This window comes from Mytilus californianus, unplaced genomic scaffold, assembly GCF_021869535.1.
Source record: "Mytilus californianus isolate M0D057914Y unplaced genomic scaffold, xbMytCali1.0.p SCAF_4, whole genome shotgun sequence".
NCBI lineage: Eukaryota > Metazoa > Mollusca > Bivalvia > Mytilida > Mytilidae > Mytilus > Mytilus californianus.
The window spans coordinates 93,472,721-93,494,073 of NW_026262690.1; the positions used below are offsets into that span (position 1 = coordinate 93,472,721).

The 21,353-nt window shown below is 31.6% G+C and overlaps 2 protein-coding genes and 1 long non-coding RNA gene across 4 annotated transcripts in view; 2 read left to right on the plus strand and 1 right to left on the minus strand.

The window, feature by feature from the left end:
* Positions 1 to 555: 555 nt before the first annotated feature.
* On the plus strand, positions 556 to 9,180 carry LOC127698921 (uncharacterized). Its single transcript, XR_007980980.1, has 2 exons — positions 556 to 685; positions 6,707 to 9,180. It is a non-coding gene; the product is annotated as an uncharacterized LOC127698921 (long non-coding RNA).
* On the minus strand, positions 3,752 to 17,474 carry LOC127698897 (cell death regulator Aven-like). Of its 2 annotated transcripts, none has more exons than XM_052202625.1 (7): positions 17,441 to 17,474; positions 12,807 to 13,034; positions 11,924 to 12,077; positions 10,590 to 10,747; positions 5,990 to 6,302; positions 5,007 to 5,084; positions 3,752 to 3,940 (listed from the first exon to the last, which is right to left on the minus strand). In XM_052202625.1, exons 2-7 carry the CDS (start codon positions 13,011 to 13,013, stop codon positions 3,897 to 3,899), a joined length of 954 nt encoding a protein of 317 aa, XP_052058585.1. In that variant the 5' UTR covers positions 13,014 to 13,034; positions 17,441 to 17,474; the 3' UTR covers positions 3,752 to 3,896. The 2 variants fall into 2 exon arrangements, with proteins under 2 accessions (XP_052058585.1, XP_052058586.1); XM_052202626.1 differs by lacking the exon at positions 17,441 to 17,474 and adding an exon at positions 17,332 to 17,435.
* Positions 17,475 to 17,700: 226 nt separating this feature from the next.
* Positions 17,701 to 21,353, plus strand: part of LOC127698853 (uncharacterized) — a 66,484-nt gene continuing 62,831 nt past the window's right edge. The window contains exon 1 of the mRNA XM_052202548.1: positions 17,701 to 17,804. The gene's annotated coding sequence lies outside the window, so the exon portion shown is untranslated. The remainder of the gene's footprint in view (positions 17,805 to 21,353) is intronic.

Below are 21,353 nucleotides of genomic sequence, written 5' to 3' on the forward strand. Positions count from 1 at the left end.
AATATTTGAAATATTAATAATCTAACTGCAAAAAATAAGATGAAGTACAATAAAACTGATAATATGCAGATGTATCAGCACACCTGGTGTTCTATGAAGAAAACCTCGCATTATTGCACATTCTTAAGGACATATTTATAGATTTTGAATTACGCAAGTATTGACATTGTACAATTTCAGGAACAACTATTCTATGTATATGCTCACAAGGTAACCTCCTACCCGATACATCATTCTTATACAAATCAATTATAATCTTTGCCACTACAGTAGACTCCACCTAATCGGATATCGGCTAAACGAATATATCGGCTATTGTAATATTATTTCAAAACACCAAACCCTTCCCTATATGTTTAATGTTAATTTCATCGTGTAATCGAATATCGGATATAAGAATATATCGGCAAATAGGATAAAAATGTTTAGGAAATTTTGTTCAAAACTATGCACAATCGGATATTTTCAATATTTTTCTGACAGGAAATGGACCCCGAAGTTAATAAATTACAATCTTGCAGACAAGAAAATTTAGTTTTCATTAAATAATAAAATGCTTCGCTGGGCGCAGCTTGATACGACCGCAGAGGTCGAACCCTGAACAGTTGGGGCAAGTATGGACACAACATTCAAGCTTGATACAGCTCTGAATTTGGATTGTGATTAAATATTTGACACAGCATAGGTTTCTGACACAGAAAGAATGTGGTCTAAGAACTTCAATTTTTTTAATTTACCTATTATGGTCCAATGTCCAAAATCAAAATACATGGTTAGATTCAGCATATCAAAGAACCCCATATATTCAATTTTTGTTGAAATCAAACAAAGTTTAATTTTGGACCCCAACTTGGACAAACTTGAAAACTGGTCCCATAATCAAAAATCTAAACACATGTTTAGATTCAGCATATCAAAGTACCCGAAGAATTCAATTTTTGTTAAAATCAAACTAAGTTTAATTTTGGACCCTTTGGACCTTAATGTAGACAAATTTAAAAAACGGGACCCAAAATTAAAAATCTAAAAACACGGTTAGATTTGGCATATCAAAGAACCCCAATTATTCAATTTTTGATGAAATCAAACAAAGTTTAATTTTGGACCCTTTTGACCTCAATATGAACCAATTTGATAGCGGGCCCACAAATAAAAAATCTAAATACATGGTAAGATTCAGCATATCAAAGAACCCCATATATTCAATTTTTGTTGAAATCAAACAAAGTTTAATTTTGGACCCCAATTTGGACCAACTTGAAAACTGGGCCAAAAATCTAAAATCTAAATACATGTTTAGATTCAGCATATCAAAGAACCCCATATATTCAATTTTTGTTGAAATCAAACAAAGTTTAATTTTGGACCCCAACTTGGACCAACTTGAAAACTGGTCCCATAATTAAAAATCTAAACACATGTTTAGATTCAGCATATCAAAGAACCCCAAAAATTCAATTTTTGTTAAAATCAAACTAAGTTTAATTTTGGACCCTTTGGACCTTAATGTAGACCAATTTAAAAAACAGGACCCAAAATTAAAAATCTAAATACACAGTTAGATTTGGCATATCAAAGAACCCCAATAATTCAATTTTTTATGAAATCAAACAAAGTTTAATTTTGGACCCTTTTGACCTCAATATGAACCAATTTGATAGCAGGCCCACAAATAAAAAATCTAAATACATGGTAAGATTCAGCATATCAAAGAACCCCATATATTCAATTTTTGTTGAAATCAAACAAAGTTTAATTTTGGACCCCAATTTGGACCAACTTGAAAACTGGGCCAAAAATCTAAAATCTAAATACATGTTTAGATTTTGCATATCAAATAACCCCATATATTCAATTTTTGTTGAAATCAAACAAAGTTTAATTTTGGACCCCAACTTGGACCAACTTGAAAACTGGGCCCATAATCAAAAATCTAAACACATGTTTAGATTCAGCATATCAAAGAACCCCAAGAATTCAATTTTTGTTAAAATCAAATTAAGTTTAATTTTGGACCCTTTGGACCTTAATGTAGACCAATTTAAAAAACGGGACCCCAAATTAAAAATCTAAATACACGGTTAGATTCGGCATATCAAAGAACCCCAATAATTCAATTTTTGATGAAATCAAACAAAGTTAAATTTTGGACCCTTTGGACCTCAATGTGGACCAATTTAAAAACGGGGCCCAAAATCCAAAAACTTAATACACGGTTAGATTCAGCATATTAAAGAACCCCAAGAATTCAAGAATAAAACCCCATTGAAATTGATCAAGAAATAAGCAATTTATACGAAGTATCTTCTTTTGCACAACACTGTGCAATTGAATATTTCTTGCTATTGCGCAATACTGTACAATTGACAATTTCTTGCTATTGCGCAATATTGTGCTATTGGATATTTCTTGCTATTGCGCAATACTGTGCAATTGAAGATTTCTTGCTATTGCGCAATACTGTGCAATTGAAGATTTCTTGCTATTGTGCAATACTGTGCAATTGAAAATTTCTTGCTATTGCACAATACTTATTATATAATAATTTACACATCCTGTTTGGTGTGTATCTCCTACCATATCATTATTATTTGCTTTTAAATATAAATCAGAAATAATCAACTTAAAATGGAAAATTTTAAAAGAAAAAAAAAAGGAAAAAAAGAAAAAAAAAAAAAAAAAAAATCTCCCCCCCCAAATTTTTTGAACCCCCTTATGATTCATCACCCCCAAACTCAATCCCAGCCTTCCCTTTGTGGTATGGTACCTTGCAGTACAATTTCAGAGAGATCCATACACTTGAACACAAGTTATTGTCTGGAAACTAGAAAAATGCTTATTTTTGGCCCCTTTTTGGCCCCCAATTCCTAAACGTTTCGGGCAATTACCCCCAAACTCAATTCCAGCTTTCCCTTTGTGATATGGAACCTTGTAGTACAATTTCAGAAATATCCAAACACTTACACACAAGTTATTGTCATGAAACTAGAAAAATGCTTGTTTTTTGCCCCTTTTTTGGCCCCTAATTCCTAAAATTTTGAGGCAATTACCCCCAAAATCAATTACAGCCTTCCCTTTGTGATATGGAACCTTGTGGTACAATGTCAGAGAGATCTATACACTTACACACAAGTTATTGTCTGAAAATTACAAAAATGCTTATTTTTGGCCCCTTTTTGGCCCCTAATTCCTTAACTGTTGGTACCATAACCCCCAAAATCAATCCCAACCTTCCTTTCGTGGTATTGAACCTTATGGTGAAATTTCATGGAGATCCATTCACTTAAACTAAAGTTAGAGTGCGAAAACCAATGTGTCTTCGGACGACGCCAGACGACGCCGGACGACGACGACGACGACGACGACGACGACAACGACGACGACGACGACGACGACGACGCCAACGTCATACCAATATACGACCAAAAATTTTTTAATTTTTGCGGTCGTATAAAAAGGAACCATGTACTTGTAAATCCTGCTACATAGCAGAGATACACCAAATGCCAATATTAAAGTCTTGGGGTTTACCATACTAGAAATCAATGCAAAATCCTTAAACATTCAAGGCAAGATATGTTTTAAGGGTCAAACAATAACTTTTTTCTTAAAGAAATACCAATCTTATATAAAAAAAAAATTGTCACAGAAATATCGAAAAATTTGCATTTTTTCACAGCAACTGTATTGAGAGTATTTCTTCCAAGAAAGACAACTTTTGTTAAATAAAGTAAAAACTCTTGGAAGAAAGTGAAGTTTAAATAAAGTTTAATTGCACTGTTAATAATGATAAATCTAAGTCCAGCACTTTGTTCTTAGCATAACGAAGCACCAAGGAATCATAGGAATATCAGAGATTCATTCCATCAACACCTTTCAACCTAAAATCTGATTAGTTAGCTATCTAGTACACTATCCAACCAATCTTCTAAATCGTTTTCTGAAAAAAAGAAAAGAAAATCAACTTGAATAATCTCCCTTTATTCTTGCATATAATTGACTTGATGTTGCAACATTTCATCTTATTTTTCATGTTGTTTTATACTATTTAATACCAATTTATGCATTTATACCATCTTATGATGGTCAGTTATCAATTTTGTAAGGAAATCAGCCTTTATTATAAATTGCTAGTGATTGACAAATTATTGTCACAACACTGTTTTTTCCTCACACAGAATGTGTTCAACTGTCATATATGGAAGATACATCTGAATGTCAATTTTAGAAATATTTGAAATAATATTAATATTACTGTAAAGTAAGATGAAGTACCAAAAAACTGATATGAGAGTGTATCAGCACATCTTGTATTTGATGCAGACGAATAAACCTCACATTTTTGCACATTCTTAGGACACAATAGACTATTTTCATATTACCGACTTGTGACTCCAGATTATATAATTTGTCGACTGGTTACCTTGGACATCACGGTACCAAGTCTGGTAAGAGCAAGCTAAAGAAGTAAATCTAAGCTTTCAATCGGTACAATTTTGGGGGAAAATTACCTGCTTAACATTTTTATTTCACTACAAAATCATCGGAAAACAGTAAACTTTCCCCTCAAATTACACCGATTATATGTTTGATTTTACTTATTTTGGTTGCTCTTACTTGACCGAGTACCATGATGTCCAAGGTAACCAGTCGACAAATTATATAATCTGGAGTCAAAAGTCGGTAATATGAAAATAGTCTATTCTAGATTTTTAATACAGTCAGAATGTTATTTTGGTATTTTCTTTTTTTTTTTCTTTTTCTGTTTTTCATTTATAGTTTGTACAGTTTGTTTATTTTAGGTTATTCCTTCATTCTCTTTTAATCAACCTTTTATAAAAATCAGTTGAGGAAACTACCGCATGTATGTCATTTTATATGAAATTTTTATCAAAATTTTATTATTATCTTCACTTTGCTATGTATGGTAGAGAACATTAATAATTTGTCTAGCAATCCAGGAATGGAAATGTCTGTACTCCATGTTTGATGAAGCTGTAGCATACCTTGTGTACCTGATGAGGATTTCTTGTTAGACTCTAAGGTTTCTTGTTTTACTACTGGTTTCTGTTTCTCTTGGATCCCTATGTAAAAAAACAATATTTCCTCAAAGGAAAATAGAAGTGGATGATGTGTAGGGGAAGTAACTCTAGCACATTTGAAAGCTAAACAAATGACAAATTTGGAACAGATTCAATGAAATCTTTAAACAAATAAACTGCACATCTTTAGAAATAAGCGTGTAATTTTTTTCTTCTTCAAAATACAGTTTGTCTACTTTTGTTTGTACATATTATGCCTGTTTGATATTATTTGCTAAAAATAATAGCAATTTTTAATAAAAAGAAGAGTTTTCATAGGCAAATTCAACTCCATATATTTGCCTCACTTAAGTAATAAACTTCTAGGAAAATAAAATTGAAACTCACCGAGATAACCTTATACCACAAATACATGTATGGTACAGTTTATTCATTACAAAACAAATACAACACAAGTGTATGAATTCACAAAATTTATCAACAGCCATTATTACCACAAAATTATATTGATCTAAAAAATTGCTAAATATAACGTTAGTTCTTCACATAACTTAAAAATATATGGCTGACATATACATCTTAAAATATCTGATACAGGAGTTTTCAAGCAAACTGAAACAGTAATTTTTAGAAGTTATAGTAAGCTGTTTTTTCTACTGATTTCAGGTACTGTAAACAAACTTATTTTTGCAGATACTTTATTTCGCATTTAGCCCTCTATTCCACTTTGCAGCGATGTTCTACTTTTATTGATGTATTTATATAAGAGAAGATCAAAGTTTAACATATTCGCAACGATTTATATTCACATTATTTTATCTACTCACGAAAGTCCTGAAAATAAATCGCTTGCTAAATTGGTTGGTTTACAGTATAAGATCGATGTTGCAGGGTTCTTTTATATAAACAACAATCCAAACCACAGTTAAGAGTAAAACATTTTTTACCTGAAGAAAGCAAATCATCTAAATCATTCTCCAGAGTCGAAACTGTTTCACTCTTTTGTTTCTTTGACAATGATTGTTTGTTTACGTCTGATGAAGGATCCAATACCACAGAATCTAATAATTCATCTAAAGCATTAGATTCTAATGTTAATGATTCGTTTGACCTTCTTCCTGTCTTTTTTACAATACTGTTTTCAATTGTCTTTATATCTTCGGAAGATGAAACTAAATTTGAAGATTTATTTCCAAGTTTTTCTGTATATTTTCTCTGGTTTTCTGTCGATCTTCTGTCAAATTCTTCTATCTGCTCAGCCTATTGTAAGATCAAACAAAACATTAAAAATATATTTACTTTAACACATTTATCCGTTTACTGTGGGTTCATTATTATTCATGGGATACAAACTTTCGTGGATTTCATTGGTATAGGTCACCACAAATTTAAATGTTTAAATAGATACACATTTTCTAAAGATTAGTATACAAGACCACAAAAATCAAATATCCATGAAAACATAAGTTTTCTTCAATTTATAAAAATTGGTATCCACAAAAATAAATGAATCCAGAGTATTACAGAATAAAATGTTTCGCTGGGCGCAGCTTGATACGACCGCAGAAGTCGAACCCTGAACAGTTGGGGCAAGTATGGACACAACATTCAAGCTTGATACAGCTCTGAATTTGGATTGTGATTAAATATTTGACACAGCATAGGTTTCTGACACAGAAAGAATGTGGTCTAAGAACTTCATTTTTTTTAATTTACCTATTATGGTCCAATGTCCAAAATCAAAATACATGGTTAGATTCAGCATATCAAAGAACCCCATATATTCAATTTTTGTTGAAATCAAACAAAGTTTAATTTTGGACCCCAACTTGGACAAACTTGAAAACTGGTCCCATAATCAAAAATCTAAACACATGTTTAGATTCAGCATATCAAAGTACCCCAAGAATTCAATTTTTTTTTTAAATCAAACTAAGTTTAATTTTGGACCCTTTAGACCTTAATGTAGACCAATTAAAAAAAACGGGACCCAAAATTAAAATCTAAAAACACGGTTAGATTTGGCATATCAAAGAACCCCAATAATTCAATTTTTGTTGAAATCAAACAAAGTTTAATTTTGGACCCCAATTTGGACCCCAATTTGGACCAACTTGAAAACTGGGCCAAAAATCTAAAATCTAAATACATGTTTAGATTCAGCATATCAAAGAACCCCATATATTCAATTTTTGTTGAAATCAAACAAAGTTTAATTTTGGACCCCAACTTGGACCAACTTGAAAACTGGTCCCATAATCAAAAATCTAAACACATGTTTAGATTCAGCATATCAAAGAACCCCAAAAATTCAATTTTTGTTAAAATCAAACTAAGTTTAATTTTGGACCCTTTGGACCTTAATGTAGACCAATTCAAAAAACAGGACCCAAAATTAAAAATCTAAATACACAGTTAGATTTGGCATATCAAAGAACCCCAATAATTCAATTTTTGATGAAATCAAACAAAGTTTAATTTTGGACCCTTTTGACCTCAATATGAACCAATTTGATAGCGGGCCCACAAATAAAAAATCTAAATACATGGTAAGATTCAGCATATCAAAGAACCCCATATATTCAATTTTTGTTGAAATCAAACAAAGTTTAATTTTGGACCCCAATTTGGACCAACTTGAAAACTGGGCCAAAAATCTAAAATCTAAATACATGTTTAGATTCAGCATATCAAAGAACCCCATATATTCAATTTTTGTTGAAATCAAACAAAGTTTAATTTTGGACCCCAACTTGGACCAACTTGAAAACTGGGCCCATAATTAAAAATCTAAACACATGTTTAGATTCAGCATATCAAAGAACCCCAAGAATTCAATTTTTGTTAAAATCAAACTAAGTTTAATCTTGGACCCTTTGGACCTTAATGTAGACCAATTTAAAAAACGGGACTCAAAATTAAAAATCTAAATACACAGTTAGATTTGGCATATCAAAGAACCCCAATAATTCAATTTTTGTTGAAATCAAACAAAGTTTAATTTTGGACCCCAACTTTGACCAACTTGAAAACTGGGCCCATAATTAAAAATCTAAACACATGTTTAGATTCAGCATATCAAAGAACCCCAAGAATTCAATTTTTGTTAAAATCAAACTAAGTTTAATCTTGGACCCTTTGGACCTTAATGTAGACCAATTTAAAAAACAGGACCCAAAATTAAAAATCTAAATACACAGTTAGATTTGGCATATCAAAGAACCCCAATAATTCAATTTTTGATGAAATCAAACAAAGTTTAATTTTGGACCCTTTTGACCTCAATATAAACCAATTTGATAGCGGGGTCCACAAATAATAAATCTAAATACATGGTTAGATGCAGCATATCAAAGAACCCCATATATTCAATTTTTGTTGAAATCAAACAAAGTTTAATTTTGGACCCCAATTTGGACCAACTTGAAAACTGGGAAAAAAATCAAAAATCTAAATACATGTTTAGATTCAGCATATCAAAGAACCCCATATATTCAATTTCTGTTAAAATCAAACAAAGTTTAATTTTGGACCCTTTGGACCTTAATGTAGACCAATTTGAAAACTGGACCCAAAATTAAAAATCTAAATACACGGTTAGATTCGGCATAACAAATAAATAAATGTGGTCAAAGATTTTACAAATCTAATGCGCCATACTGGTCTTCCTTTATAAATATGCATTTCTTTAAACATAATTTAAAAGCAGTGTAAGGGAAGTAACCAAAACGTTGTATTTGGATTACCTCCCTTACACTGTTTTAAATTATCTTAATTGTTTATTAACCATTACTTTATACATAATTTAAAAGCAGTGTAAGGGAGATAATTTCAATGATGTATTTGATTTATCTCCCTTACACTGCTTTAAATTATGTTTTGTACTAAAGTATTTGTCCATTAATGAGGACAACCTTTTTTTTCCCCCTTTTTTCCCCTAATTCTTAAACAGTTTGAGCAATAACCCCCCAAAGCAAATCCTAACCATCCCTTTGTGGTATGGAAACTTGTAGTATAATTTCAGAGAGATCCATACACCGTTCCACAGTTATTGTCTGGAATCTAGAAAATGCTTATTTTTGGCCCCTTTTTGGCCCCTAATTCCTTAACTGTTGGTACCATAACCCCCAAAATCAATCCCCACCTTCCTTTTGTGGTATTGAACTTTATGGTAAAATTTCATAGAGATCCATTCACTTAAACTAAAGTTAGAGTGCGAAAACTAATGCGTCTTCGGACGACGACGACGCCAACGCCAACGTCATACCAATATACGACCACAAAATTTTTTTTGCGGTCGTATAAAAAACAGGTATGGTGATCTAAAGAAGCTGATCAAGGATTGACCAAGAAAAGTTGAATTATCTTAATTTATTCAATGATTGTTACACAAAACGACCTTAAAGAAATGCAGGGCTAAAAACTTGCATACCTGACAAGTTCATAGGTGAGACAGCAATAGTAATTTTCCAATTTCAATTTTCTTGACATTTTCCCTAGATTCTATCTTTGTCATGTTTATGCTATATTTCCAAATGGTTTAAATTTGTTATTATAACTTATATTATCCAATGCCTATCAGTCAACTAATCAAATCCTCTGGTGTCATTTAGACAAGATGTCTTCACACTGCTACTATTTCAATGGAATTTTTTTACAAGACTGGAATAACACAACAAATAAATGGGGAGTATAATCAGATTATCAATTCCAATGCTCTGTTGCCTTGTAATATAAAAATAAGATGTGGTATGATTGCCAATGAGACAACTCTCTACCACAGACCAATTGACATAGTAGTTTACAACTATAGGTCACCGTACAGCCTTCAACAATGAGCAAAACCCATACACAAAGTCAGCTATAAATGGCCTACTGATTTATATGTGGATTGGATTGGCCTATTTGAATTTCAAATTCAAAGAGCATATCAATGTTTAAAGCAGAACCTAGATGGTTGTGTATAAAATAAAACCAATTCTTACTAAGGCATATCATTTTAACCCTACAAATTGGTGAGTTAGAACATATGATGCAACCAGTTGTCCATTATTGGAGATTGTATGGTGATATTTATAAATATATTTTTAATTGACCAATAACCCCACATCTACTTTAATTTCTACACAATACTGGATTTTTTTCTGGTGATGAGCTAAATCAAACTAGATCTTAACAACTGTGGAATAAATGTCACTCTATCAAAATGAACATATGAAATATAACAGACTACACTCATTAAAGTAAGTTTATTTCAGGACAACTACTAACTGAACTTCCAGTTTTGTTATTAAAAGTGTAATTGAAAATGACAGAACAGTAAAAAATGTTTAGTTATTGTAATTTTAACAAAGCATAAAAGAAAAAAAAATAAATAAAAAGAAAAATACCTCATATTAGCTGTCTACAGTACAAATTTGATTTAAGAGAATCAAAATTAGTTTTATATAAGAAATCTATCAAAACATAAAAAATAAAAATACCTCATATTAGAGGTCTTTGACAGTATAAGTCTAATTTTAAAGAGAATCTAATTTTTTTACTTACAGTAAAAAGATCTTTGTTCAATCTGAGAACTTTGTACAAAGGGACACAACCCAAACTTGATGACAGATCTTGTAAATCTAGAGAAAGAATATCTGATTGTTCAGAAGGAACCCAGTCTTCCTCTTCTTCTTTAAATCTGAACTGTGATGTAGAACTACCTGAAATATGAAAAAAAAAATCACATATTTATTTTCTCACTGAGAATCTAAAAGTATGATCTTGAATTGGCAATTAGGGAAACTGAATGAAATTATTGAACAATCAGTTCACATGTTAATTTTTAAGTCCAGAAGGTTTTAAACTCTTCATTTTTCATACATTGTATATTGTATTCTGCCACTGTTTTTGTTTTTATTATTTAACTGCATGTAGTAGCTAAATTTCTTACAAAAGGTAAAATCTATTCAAATTCTTGTTAAGATATTCGGAAAAATATTTATGTTGAAACCAAAACTAAGATAAGTCTTTGGTAAAAAAATACTTGAATACTGTAAATTCAAAAATGATTGCAAGGTTTTTATTAATGCGAATAATGCAACTGGGTGAGTATCGCAATATTCATAACTCGCCTTCTGATAACTGATACATATATCTGCATGCAGATTTTTTTGAGATTGCAACAATAAAACATATTTTTGTCCATTTGACAAAAGTCGCAATAATAAATGCCTGCAATAATTTCTGAATTTACAGTAGATATTTATATTGATTTTATAACACCTAACAATTTCTAAAATAGTTCTTGATAAAATTCTAATCACATAACATAATGCAAGGAAACGGATGAATACAAGAATGGTTTGTGTGCATGTAAAACTGGTTTAATCCCACAACATTTTGTGCCTGTACCAAGTTACGTTATATGGACCATGTGTTGTTCCCCTTTGTTTGTATGTTTATTTTTCAGAGGAGGCAGGAATTAGTGGTTGGTTTGGTATGTTTTGCTGTACAATATTGTTGTCAATTTCTGTCCTCCTTTTATGTATTTTTTATACTGTGAAAATAATGGCACACACAATCTTTTCCACATCTTTCTTATAAAGTAACACAAATCATGACTCTTTTTTTTGAACTGATAATAATATTGCAGAATTAAACGGAAGTATACTTTGGTTTAAAATTGACAATTTTGTCCTGTTTTGTTCCTTATATGAAAATATGTGTACATATTTGGTATGTTTTATACATAAGCAAAAAATAATCTTTTGAAATTTACTGCAAATTGTCCCTAATTTACAACTGTAATTGATCAATAATATGACAAATTTTGTCTATTGCATGATTCGAATGTCAACCCAAAAAATCTTGTAAGCCAGTATTCTTTCATATTTTACCAGCAGATTGTAGTAATTTTGAGAAATTATCTCCCTTTGATAATATTGAAGATTCTTCTTCTGGAGGCAGTTCATATCTGTCCCAGTTACTGACCAATTTACGTCTTTGAAAACTGGTTTTTGTGGTACCAGTCCCATCATTTTCATCACTGCTCTGCAATAGAAAAAAAATAAGTGTGTACAAATTTAATCATTTTTACTAGTTAATATTGTATCAAGTTTTATTGACATATTCATATATACAAGAAACATCGATAAACCTACATTTTGCACTTTCAATAGATATAGGAAAATGTGGTATGAGTGCCAATGAGACAAGTATATTAATAGATTAACAGTGGGTTATAGATTAATAGAAAATGAAAACAAATTTAAAACAAATAAACTATTTTCTAATATAAGATCATTATTAGGCTATTATCATAAGTGTTATACCAGTATATGAACTGAATTACTTGATATTTCATTTATATGTCATTAAATAGCCATTGTTTCCTACCTAAGATACCAATGTATTATCCGCAATATAGCTTTCGTGATTAATGTTTTACTGTGCTTAACTATACAATGAATAAACAGGTCTAGGAATTTTATGTGTGTCCTTAGGCCTCCAATACCCTCTTCGAATGGCTGTTAAAAATGAAAATCATATTTCTATCTGTATGTTATTTGTGAACAAGAACCATTTTATTGCAGCGAAATAGTATTTTTCTTCTAAAAAAGAAGATTGAATATAACTCCAATGAACAACCTCACTAGTAATTTTAAGTATCAGAAAACAGGAATATGTGTCTGACAGTTTCGAAAAGCCCTCAGACATTACAACTCACCATTGTTGAAATTTCTCCTTTTCAACCTTTAAACATTTTACTTTTTAACTTACCTCACTACTATCAGATAAGTTTGCTTTAGTTTTATGTCTGTCTGCTGTCTTTGTTTGCTCCCCCTTTGAAGCATCAGGCCTATATGGCTGTTTTGAACCTTCTGCTTTCCCGTCTCTTTTATCTTTAACATCTTTATTTTTCTCTGTCATCCCATGTTTCTTTTTATACTGGGTATTTTTTTTCTGTTTGTGTTGGTCAGGTCTCATTTTTAGGGTTTACAAGAAAATCTAAAAAAGAAAATATACATCACATGATGAAATGTCTTAAGCAAGCACGTAAGTAAAAACAATACTATGACACGCCTGTTCAACCCTTGTAGTGATTTTGTATACATTAACTGTGTTTCAAAATACAGTTGCTCATTAGCCAAAATTGAAATTTAAGTGCTTGTCAGTGCTAAAGGGTAAACATTCATTTTGAAGTGGAAACTACTAAAAATTAGACATTGCATTGTTTGTACTGTTGAACTGTAGCTTTTCTTTTTTGTCATGGTATAGTGTGTTTTTTTCCCAACTTAAGACTCTAGAGGTATTGTAATATCTGTGATTACTCCGGGAAAGTTCTACACAAACCTTTGGGACATTAACGTCGCTACGAGGATACGGATTGTATTTTGTTAGTCATTATTAAAATACCATCTGAATAATCAAGTCTTGCTCCGATCTTTCAATGGCAACGAAGATTAAAAACAAAGAAATTAGCAGAGATTAGCAGCGTTAACAAAGAAGAAAGATAAGGGAAGAGAGAATTCAAAAGAAGATAAGGCTAAAACAGAGATTATGGACAGAGGAGAGCCCCAGAGGATAACGATAGTTACAGAAACCAGGAATTTACGCTCACAACCATTTATAGCATCAGACGATCAAATATCCACAGGAAAACAATGGGAAGAATGGCTGGAGAGTATAGAGAGGGAATTTAGATATTTTAGAATAACTGAACCTGAAGATAAAAAGGATGCTCTAATCATTTTTGGAGGAAAAGACATAGCAAGACTAGAAAGAAGCCTGAGAAATGAAGAAGGAGAAGATGAATACAAGATATTAAAGAACAAATTAAACAAATTTTATATGCCAAAGAGTAACAAGCATCATGCCAGGTATTTATTTTTGAAAATGAAACCACTAAGAGATGAAAATACAGTGACGTATGTAACAAGGCTCAGAGAAAAGGCGAATGAATGTGAATTTGAAGCAACTTGTGATGAAAGAATATTGGAACATTGTATTCAGACTATAAACAATCAGGAACTGATAAAGAGGACAATAAGCAAAGGTTGGACTCTGGATATATTTGTTGAAGAAGCGGGACAAATAGAAGACACTTGCTTACAGATGAAGGACATGAAAGGAGATCACAGCAATTACAGCATAAGTTCAGCAAATAAAATACAAAGCAACAGATCAAGCAACAGATCACAGGATTTTAAAGAAGATAGATTTCAACAAAATGGTAGAAATATGATGACAAATGCTAATTGTAGTTATTGTGGACTTGACCATGGTGACGAGAGAAGATGTCCAGCATATGGTAAACAATGTAGAAATTGTGAACGGTATAATCATTTTGCATCAGTATGCAGAGCAGAAAAGAAAGAGCAAGTAGGATATAATAGTCAGCAACAGAACAGATCTGTCAACTATAGAAATAGAAGAAATGTGAAGAAAACAACAGAAGAGGCATATGAAACCGATTCAAATACAGATACATCAGACTATGAAGAAGATGAAGATTATTTTGGAGAAACTATCAAGCACATGAGGAAAATACGCAAAGTGAAGACCATACAAGGAATAAAAGAGATTGAAAACTGTAATAAGAAACGAGACATGTGGTACAGAGACAAAATTTATTTATGTTAAGGGAGAAATCAATTCTCCACCATTGATAAGCAAATCAACCCTTATTGAGCTAGGAATGTTACAGATAAGAGCTGATGTTTCTTTTGCAAAACCAAATCACTTGAAGATACCAGACACAGAAAAGGATATAATGATAGTTACAGAACAGGACAGAGTTAAAATTAAACACATCAAAATAACAGAACAAAAAGAAAATCTACGAAAGAACGAAAGTGTAACAGCTACACAGGAGATGTTTATTGGTAATCGTTCAACACCAGCTACAAGCAGGGCTCGACAATAACGCTTGTCCGATACCAGAGGAAAAAAAGGTCGGACAAGTAAAAGTTATATCAAGCTTGTCCGATGGGACAAGTAAATTTATTCTGCATAAAATAAATTTAATATAACTTTGATGAACAAAGTAATTATAAACAAAAAACAAGAAAAGAAGATAAAAACAAGTATTAATTTGACATGTTTACTTGCAATCGATAATTTAAAACTGGTTCTTTGTCAGGTACTTTTTAACAGGTAAAAGGCAAGGCATACTATTATCAGAAACCAGTCTTACTGATCCAAATCAGCGGCGCTTTGTAGATACATAACTTTACAAGACAGTTCTCACCAGCTTGGAACCGATTCCGCTTCAAGTTTAATAGACAGTTTGGCACCGTAGGAGACATATTTAATAGACATGATAAATAGACAGTTTGGCAAGGCAGGAGAAATTTCAAATTTCGGGACCAAGACAAATCAGTACCTCGTTTTCCTACCTTGATTCTGTTGCTTTATAATAAATACCAAACCAGTAATTTTTTAACAAAAATATTTTTTAAATAAAAATGAAGAAATAATTTACCATAAATTTCACAAAATCATATTTGATCATATGTAGAAAAAAAAAACAATACTTGCTATACTGTGACCTATAGTTGTTAATTTCTGTGTCATTTGGTCTCTAGCAGAGAGTTGTCTCATTGGCAATCATACCTCATCTTCTTTTTTATATTGATTGCATTTGAATAAATTTTTTTCAGCTTAAAAAAACAGGATACAAATCCAATGAGTGTACATTGACAGGCCTATCAGACAGTGCCTCATGTGCAGAGTCTGATGAGACTTTGGCATCGATGAAAACTAGAACCTTAAAGTCCTGTGACATGACTAGATTCTGTTGTTCTCGACTCATATTTTTATATATATTTATATTTCATATTTGAAAAAGTATATCAAAAGATATAAAACTAACTTCTGTTATATTGTTTTAATTCATTTTGTTCCTTGAATGATGACAACTTAAAATGCAAAAAAAAGGTTATTATTAAGATTTTTTTTTGGACAAGTTACAAAAAAAGTTATTGTAGAGGCCTGCACAATACAAAGCCCTAATAAACAGACCCATTAGGACACAATTAAGAGTTTAAACCGAGAACTACAGACAAGAATGAAAACTTAGATGATGATATAAATGAAGGAGACAGACGATACAAGAAGATGAAGAAAATGGGCCCCCCGCAAGACAGGCGCAGGAGGGGGCAGAGGACAAAAGAAATGGGCCCCCCGCAAGACAGGCGCGGGAGGGGGCGGATAAAGACTTTGGAAAACCAGAGGCAAAAGTCAGGAAAAATCAAGCAGAAGAACGAAATGATAAACCAAAAGGAGACCGACTCAAATAAGTGAACATTACAGAGACTAATATACTGTAAATTCAGAAATTATTGCGATGTTTTTATTATTGCGAAAAATGCGACAGGGTTATCATCGCAATAATTAAAACTCGCAGTTTGAAATTTTTTATATGAATCAAACAGGATTTTTCTGAATATCGCAAAAATTAAAATCGCATTTTAGTCTAAAATGACAAAATCGCAATAATAAATGCACGCAATAATTTCTGAATTTACAGTAATCCAATTCATTTATACAAATTGAGAATGTGAACATTATCCTTATTACAAAAACATAGGTGAACATTACAGAGACTGTGATAATTGAATTCAGATAAGCAAACTTTATTTTACACATTTTAATTTACATTTATATAGTTATTTTCTAATTCAAAGTTAAGGAGGATTGTAATATCTGCGATTACTCACAGCTATCTTCCATTAGTGACATCTGAGGAATGTCACAGGAGATTTGCATGCATGTACAACAAGACAAAGCGTCAGCTAAGCAGACATATTTACATGTAAAGATACCACGATGTTGATGAAATATTTACACGATACTAATTTTTTTGGTAAGGAGAGATTACGATGCGATTCAGACGAAGCCTTTCAAGACGTCATTTTTATTTGGACTAAATCTCATCAGGCTCATGCAGATGTGGGGTGCTTCTACTTCTACCGGATAATGGCCACAATCAACAAACTGAATATTTTGACACACTTCGGTGAGCATACGGACCCCTCCCCCCTCCCCCATAATGTTTGAATTTAGTTCAGCTTTGTCAGCAAGGCTTTGATAGCCTCGACTGACGGTGCTGATACAACCCCAGGAACGAGAGTGTTCCAATCTCTGATGGTTCGTGGAAAGAAAGAATATTTCCTGTAATCACTTGATGATGGCTTGATGTTGGAAATTTATTATTTGGAAGCTTCTGTCGAATACATCATGTATGAGAGAATTCTGTCTAGGATTAGTAACATGGGTAAGGGACCCCTAAGCCTAGGCATACCGTGAAATAACTCTCAGATCAGTGCAATCTGTTGTACTATCCAATTTTTAAGTTAGTTCCTATAATTTATTGTTTTCATGTATAATGTGAATAAAATTTACCAACTTACTTTAGCAAAGGGCACCTGTTCGGTAAATATAAATATAGGAATGAATAATTTTGGCTTCATGGCAACAAAACTATGATTTGTTACTTTAAAAGAGATTAGTGGACACCGATCAATAAATTTTGACTTGAAGAATTTCTTTATCGATGTACATTTATCAGTAAGATAGACATAAACTATCCTGTTCAATAAAGTGCATTTTAAATTTTGTTTCGTTTTGCAAAAGAATTCCACAAAAACCCGGTCAACTGGTTACCAGTCGTCGCATCGGATCCAGGTCAAGGTACGATTTTTACCTTATCTGGGGCATGGTTCGAGGAAGAAGCAGTCTTTTCTAGGGCTCAGTTCGATCAACGATCTTAAGTCTGTAAGTTTTAAATTATTACCTTAGCTTATGAAGCAAATTGAATAAAGGATGACTACTAGCCAAAAATCATGTACCTTCTACTGTTTAGTGTTGCTGTCAAATACACAGGTAGATTTTTTTTTGCGGTTCAGCACTCTTTAAAAAAATAATTAAGGGATTAAATAAAAAAAAAAATACATATCTAGTGTATATATGTCTCTGTTGACATTAATAAATTTACATTCGTCAATGCATATTTATTATCAATTTATCCTGGGACTAACAATATATACTTATAGTCTCAGATTTATCACTAAGTTAATAAATATTTAAAAAAAAAGATGCAATGGAATTCAATGGAATATATTTGTTGTGCTGATATATTTCTGTCTTTTGAAAAGGAAAATTCTCCTTTTCATTTTATATCTTCTCAGACTGCTCAAATAGGTATAAAAATAGGTATAAAATATGTTTCGTCTGACAATGCATATTTATTATCTATTTATCATGGATGATAAATATTTTTAAAAAGTACAATGGCAGATCTTTGATTGCATCTGTTAAATATATTCACAACTTTATAGACTTCATGATGGTACAATTTAGAGCTTTACATATTGTGTAGGTGTCACTGCAGTCATACCTTCATAACCCTTTTGATGTTTTTTTTATAGGGGTGATGTTTCATTGGCTTTAACCCACAACTCCTTTAAATTATAATTAAAGTTAAATCTGATACAAAAGGACAAAAAATGTGTATTTTGCTCTTATAAATTGTCTGCGTTAATGTGTTTTAAATATTTGACAGCCTCCCTGGTCTACATTGTAGGTTGAAGCATTCCAAATAGATAATGTAAAGTGTCATTTTCAAGGAGTGTATAAGCTTACTATTTTTAGGGTCAAACCTATCTATTATACAAGGGGATATTTTAAAGCTTTTATCTATTTTAATAGCAAAATTAGTTAAAATTAATCAGTTTAAGAAAATTTTCCACAAAACAATACTTTTTTTGAATTGGGTGGAAATATTAAAATAAAGCTTAAAAAGGGAGGCAGAAGATACCAAAGGGAAATTCAAACTCATAAATCATGTAAGTCAATGACAGACTGACATGGCTAAAAACAAACAAACCAAAAACTACAAGACACAGCATAGAAAACTAAAGACTGAGCACACATACTCCACCAAAAAACCAGGGATGATCTCGGAAGGGTAAACTCTGCAATTTACCTATTCAAAGTAGAAAATTTAATAAGTTAATGAAGAAGCTTTAAAAAAATATATGAAAATGAGAATATGATTGTTAATGAGACAACTTTCTTCACGTGACCAATGGACAAGGATATCGATGTAAACAGCTACCAGTCACTGTGTGGCCTTTGACAATGAGCAAAATTTGTTTTTTATTACATACCTTTATCTCACACAAGCATATATTATATGTATTTGAGGTTAATATCCATGTATGTCTGAACATTATTGACAATATGTTGCAGCATTATGAATAAGCTTGTTAATAAACAGGTTTATTTTTTACTTACACATGTACAAATATACATTAACCTAATTATCTAACAGGTTGGAAGCAACCTGTTACATGAGGAATAGTCCAGATAGCTATGAAGTAGGGTGGCTTATTCAAGACTACATTTTTTGTAGCTGGGACTGTGTGAAAAATAAATGACAATGGGTCTATTACAATTTTAAACAGAAATTTGCAGGCCTTTGAATTGAAAAATTTCTTTCCCCCTCCCTTCATCTCCAACTGAAAAACTTCTTCAACTGCGAGTTTTAATGTCATAAAATTAACGTTAAGACTAAAAGCCATATCTGATGTTGATGATCGACTTGAGTAATTTATAAATATACACACGATACATGCTCCTTACATATTATCACGTCAATTTCTACAATTTGTCTTTGTATACCATGTGTTGATTTTCACATGGCCTTATAAAGAAAATCAATACATGCAAGGGGATCAAGAAAGCCTTCTGTTGTCTCCCAGTGTTATGACTAAATTCATTAGGTTAAAATAACAATGTATTTAGTTCATTGTATGTATTTCCAATAGACAAACTTTCTTTTCAGACATTATTCTACACGTCTTGTAAAAGTTTGTTTGCATAGACCCTTTTGGTAGCCTTATACAATATAAGCTTTATGCTCATAAATTTCTTTTCATTAAAAAAATTCAATATTTCAGCTTTTTGTTAACACAGATGAATTATTACGTTCCTTTGAAAGGTTTTTTCAGCTTTTGTGTTTAAAGTTTAGGTTTTGAGCTTTTATTGCAAGATCGTGGATAAATGTTTATTCTTCAGTTACGTAGATATCCTTAACTGATAGTAAATTTTTATTTTGTGGGTATGAGTAGATTTTTTTTGTCTGTAATGATTCTTAAGAGTTCTTTTGTTCCTTCTTTTTATTTTTTCCAATAGACTGAAGTTTTAATTGTTAAATCATAAGATATCAGAAAGTAGGTCATTTATTGAAATTAACAGAAATTGTTAAAAAGTGTTTTATTCGGTTACACATAAATAAAATTTAAAATTTGTTTGATACTGTTTCCAAAATTAATTTTATTGGGTAGAGTGACCATTCTTGACTTGACTTATGGCAAAGTTATGATGTAATAGATGTACAATACAGGAATGTCTTGATGGTACTTGCAGAAAAGAGATTAATTGGCCAAAAAAAATAAGGAATACAGAAAAATAAAAATAGAAAATAATAGGGTGCTAAAATATAAAGAATAATGGGCAAAATTTATAAAGAAAAAAGAAAAATGGCTTATACCCTTCCACGTCCCGTCTGTGTTTTTGTTAGATGTTTTTCTGCTTTTTATCAATCTGATGAATTAAGCCCTTTTCAACTGATTTTTATACTTTTCACGTCGTCGTCCGAAGACACTTGGTTTCCGGACAATAACTTTAGTATTAGTTAATAGAAATCTATGAAATTTAAACACAAGGTTTATAACCACAAAAGGAAGGTTGGGATTGATTTTGGGGGTTATGGTCTTAACAGTTTAGGAATTAGGGGCCAAAAAAGGGGCCCAAATAAGCATTTTTCTAGTTTTCAGAAATAACTTGTGGAACGGTGTATGGATCTCTCTGAAATTGTACAACAAGTTTCTATATCACAAAGGGATGGTTAGAATTGGCTTTGGGGGGTAATGGCTCAAACTATTTAGGAATTAGGGGCAAAAAAGGGGGAAAAAACAAGGGTTTCCTTGTTAATGGACAATCACTTTTAAGTACAATGTTAAATTTGGATTACCTCCCTTACACTGCTTTAAAATTATGTATAAAGAAATTTTGTATTGTTTTGAGGTGATTAGCTGTCAATTTATTTTTTAGAAGTTACAAATAAAAATGCTGAATGTCTGTCAAATTTTTTTTCTAGAAAATTGTTTTGTTAAAAATTAGGCTGTTAGTTTTCTCAATTGTATTGTTTCATATTTTTTATGTTGGAGCCTTATATAGCTAAGTATACAGTATGGGATTTTCTCATAATTGAAGGCCCTACGGTTGTCTATAATTGCTTGCATCCACTTCACTTGAACT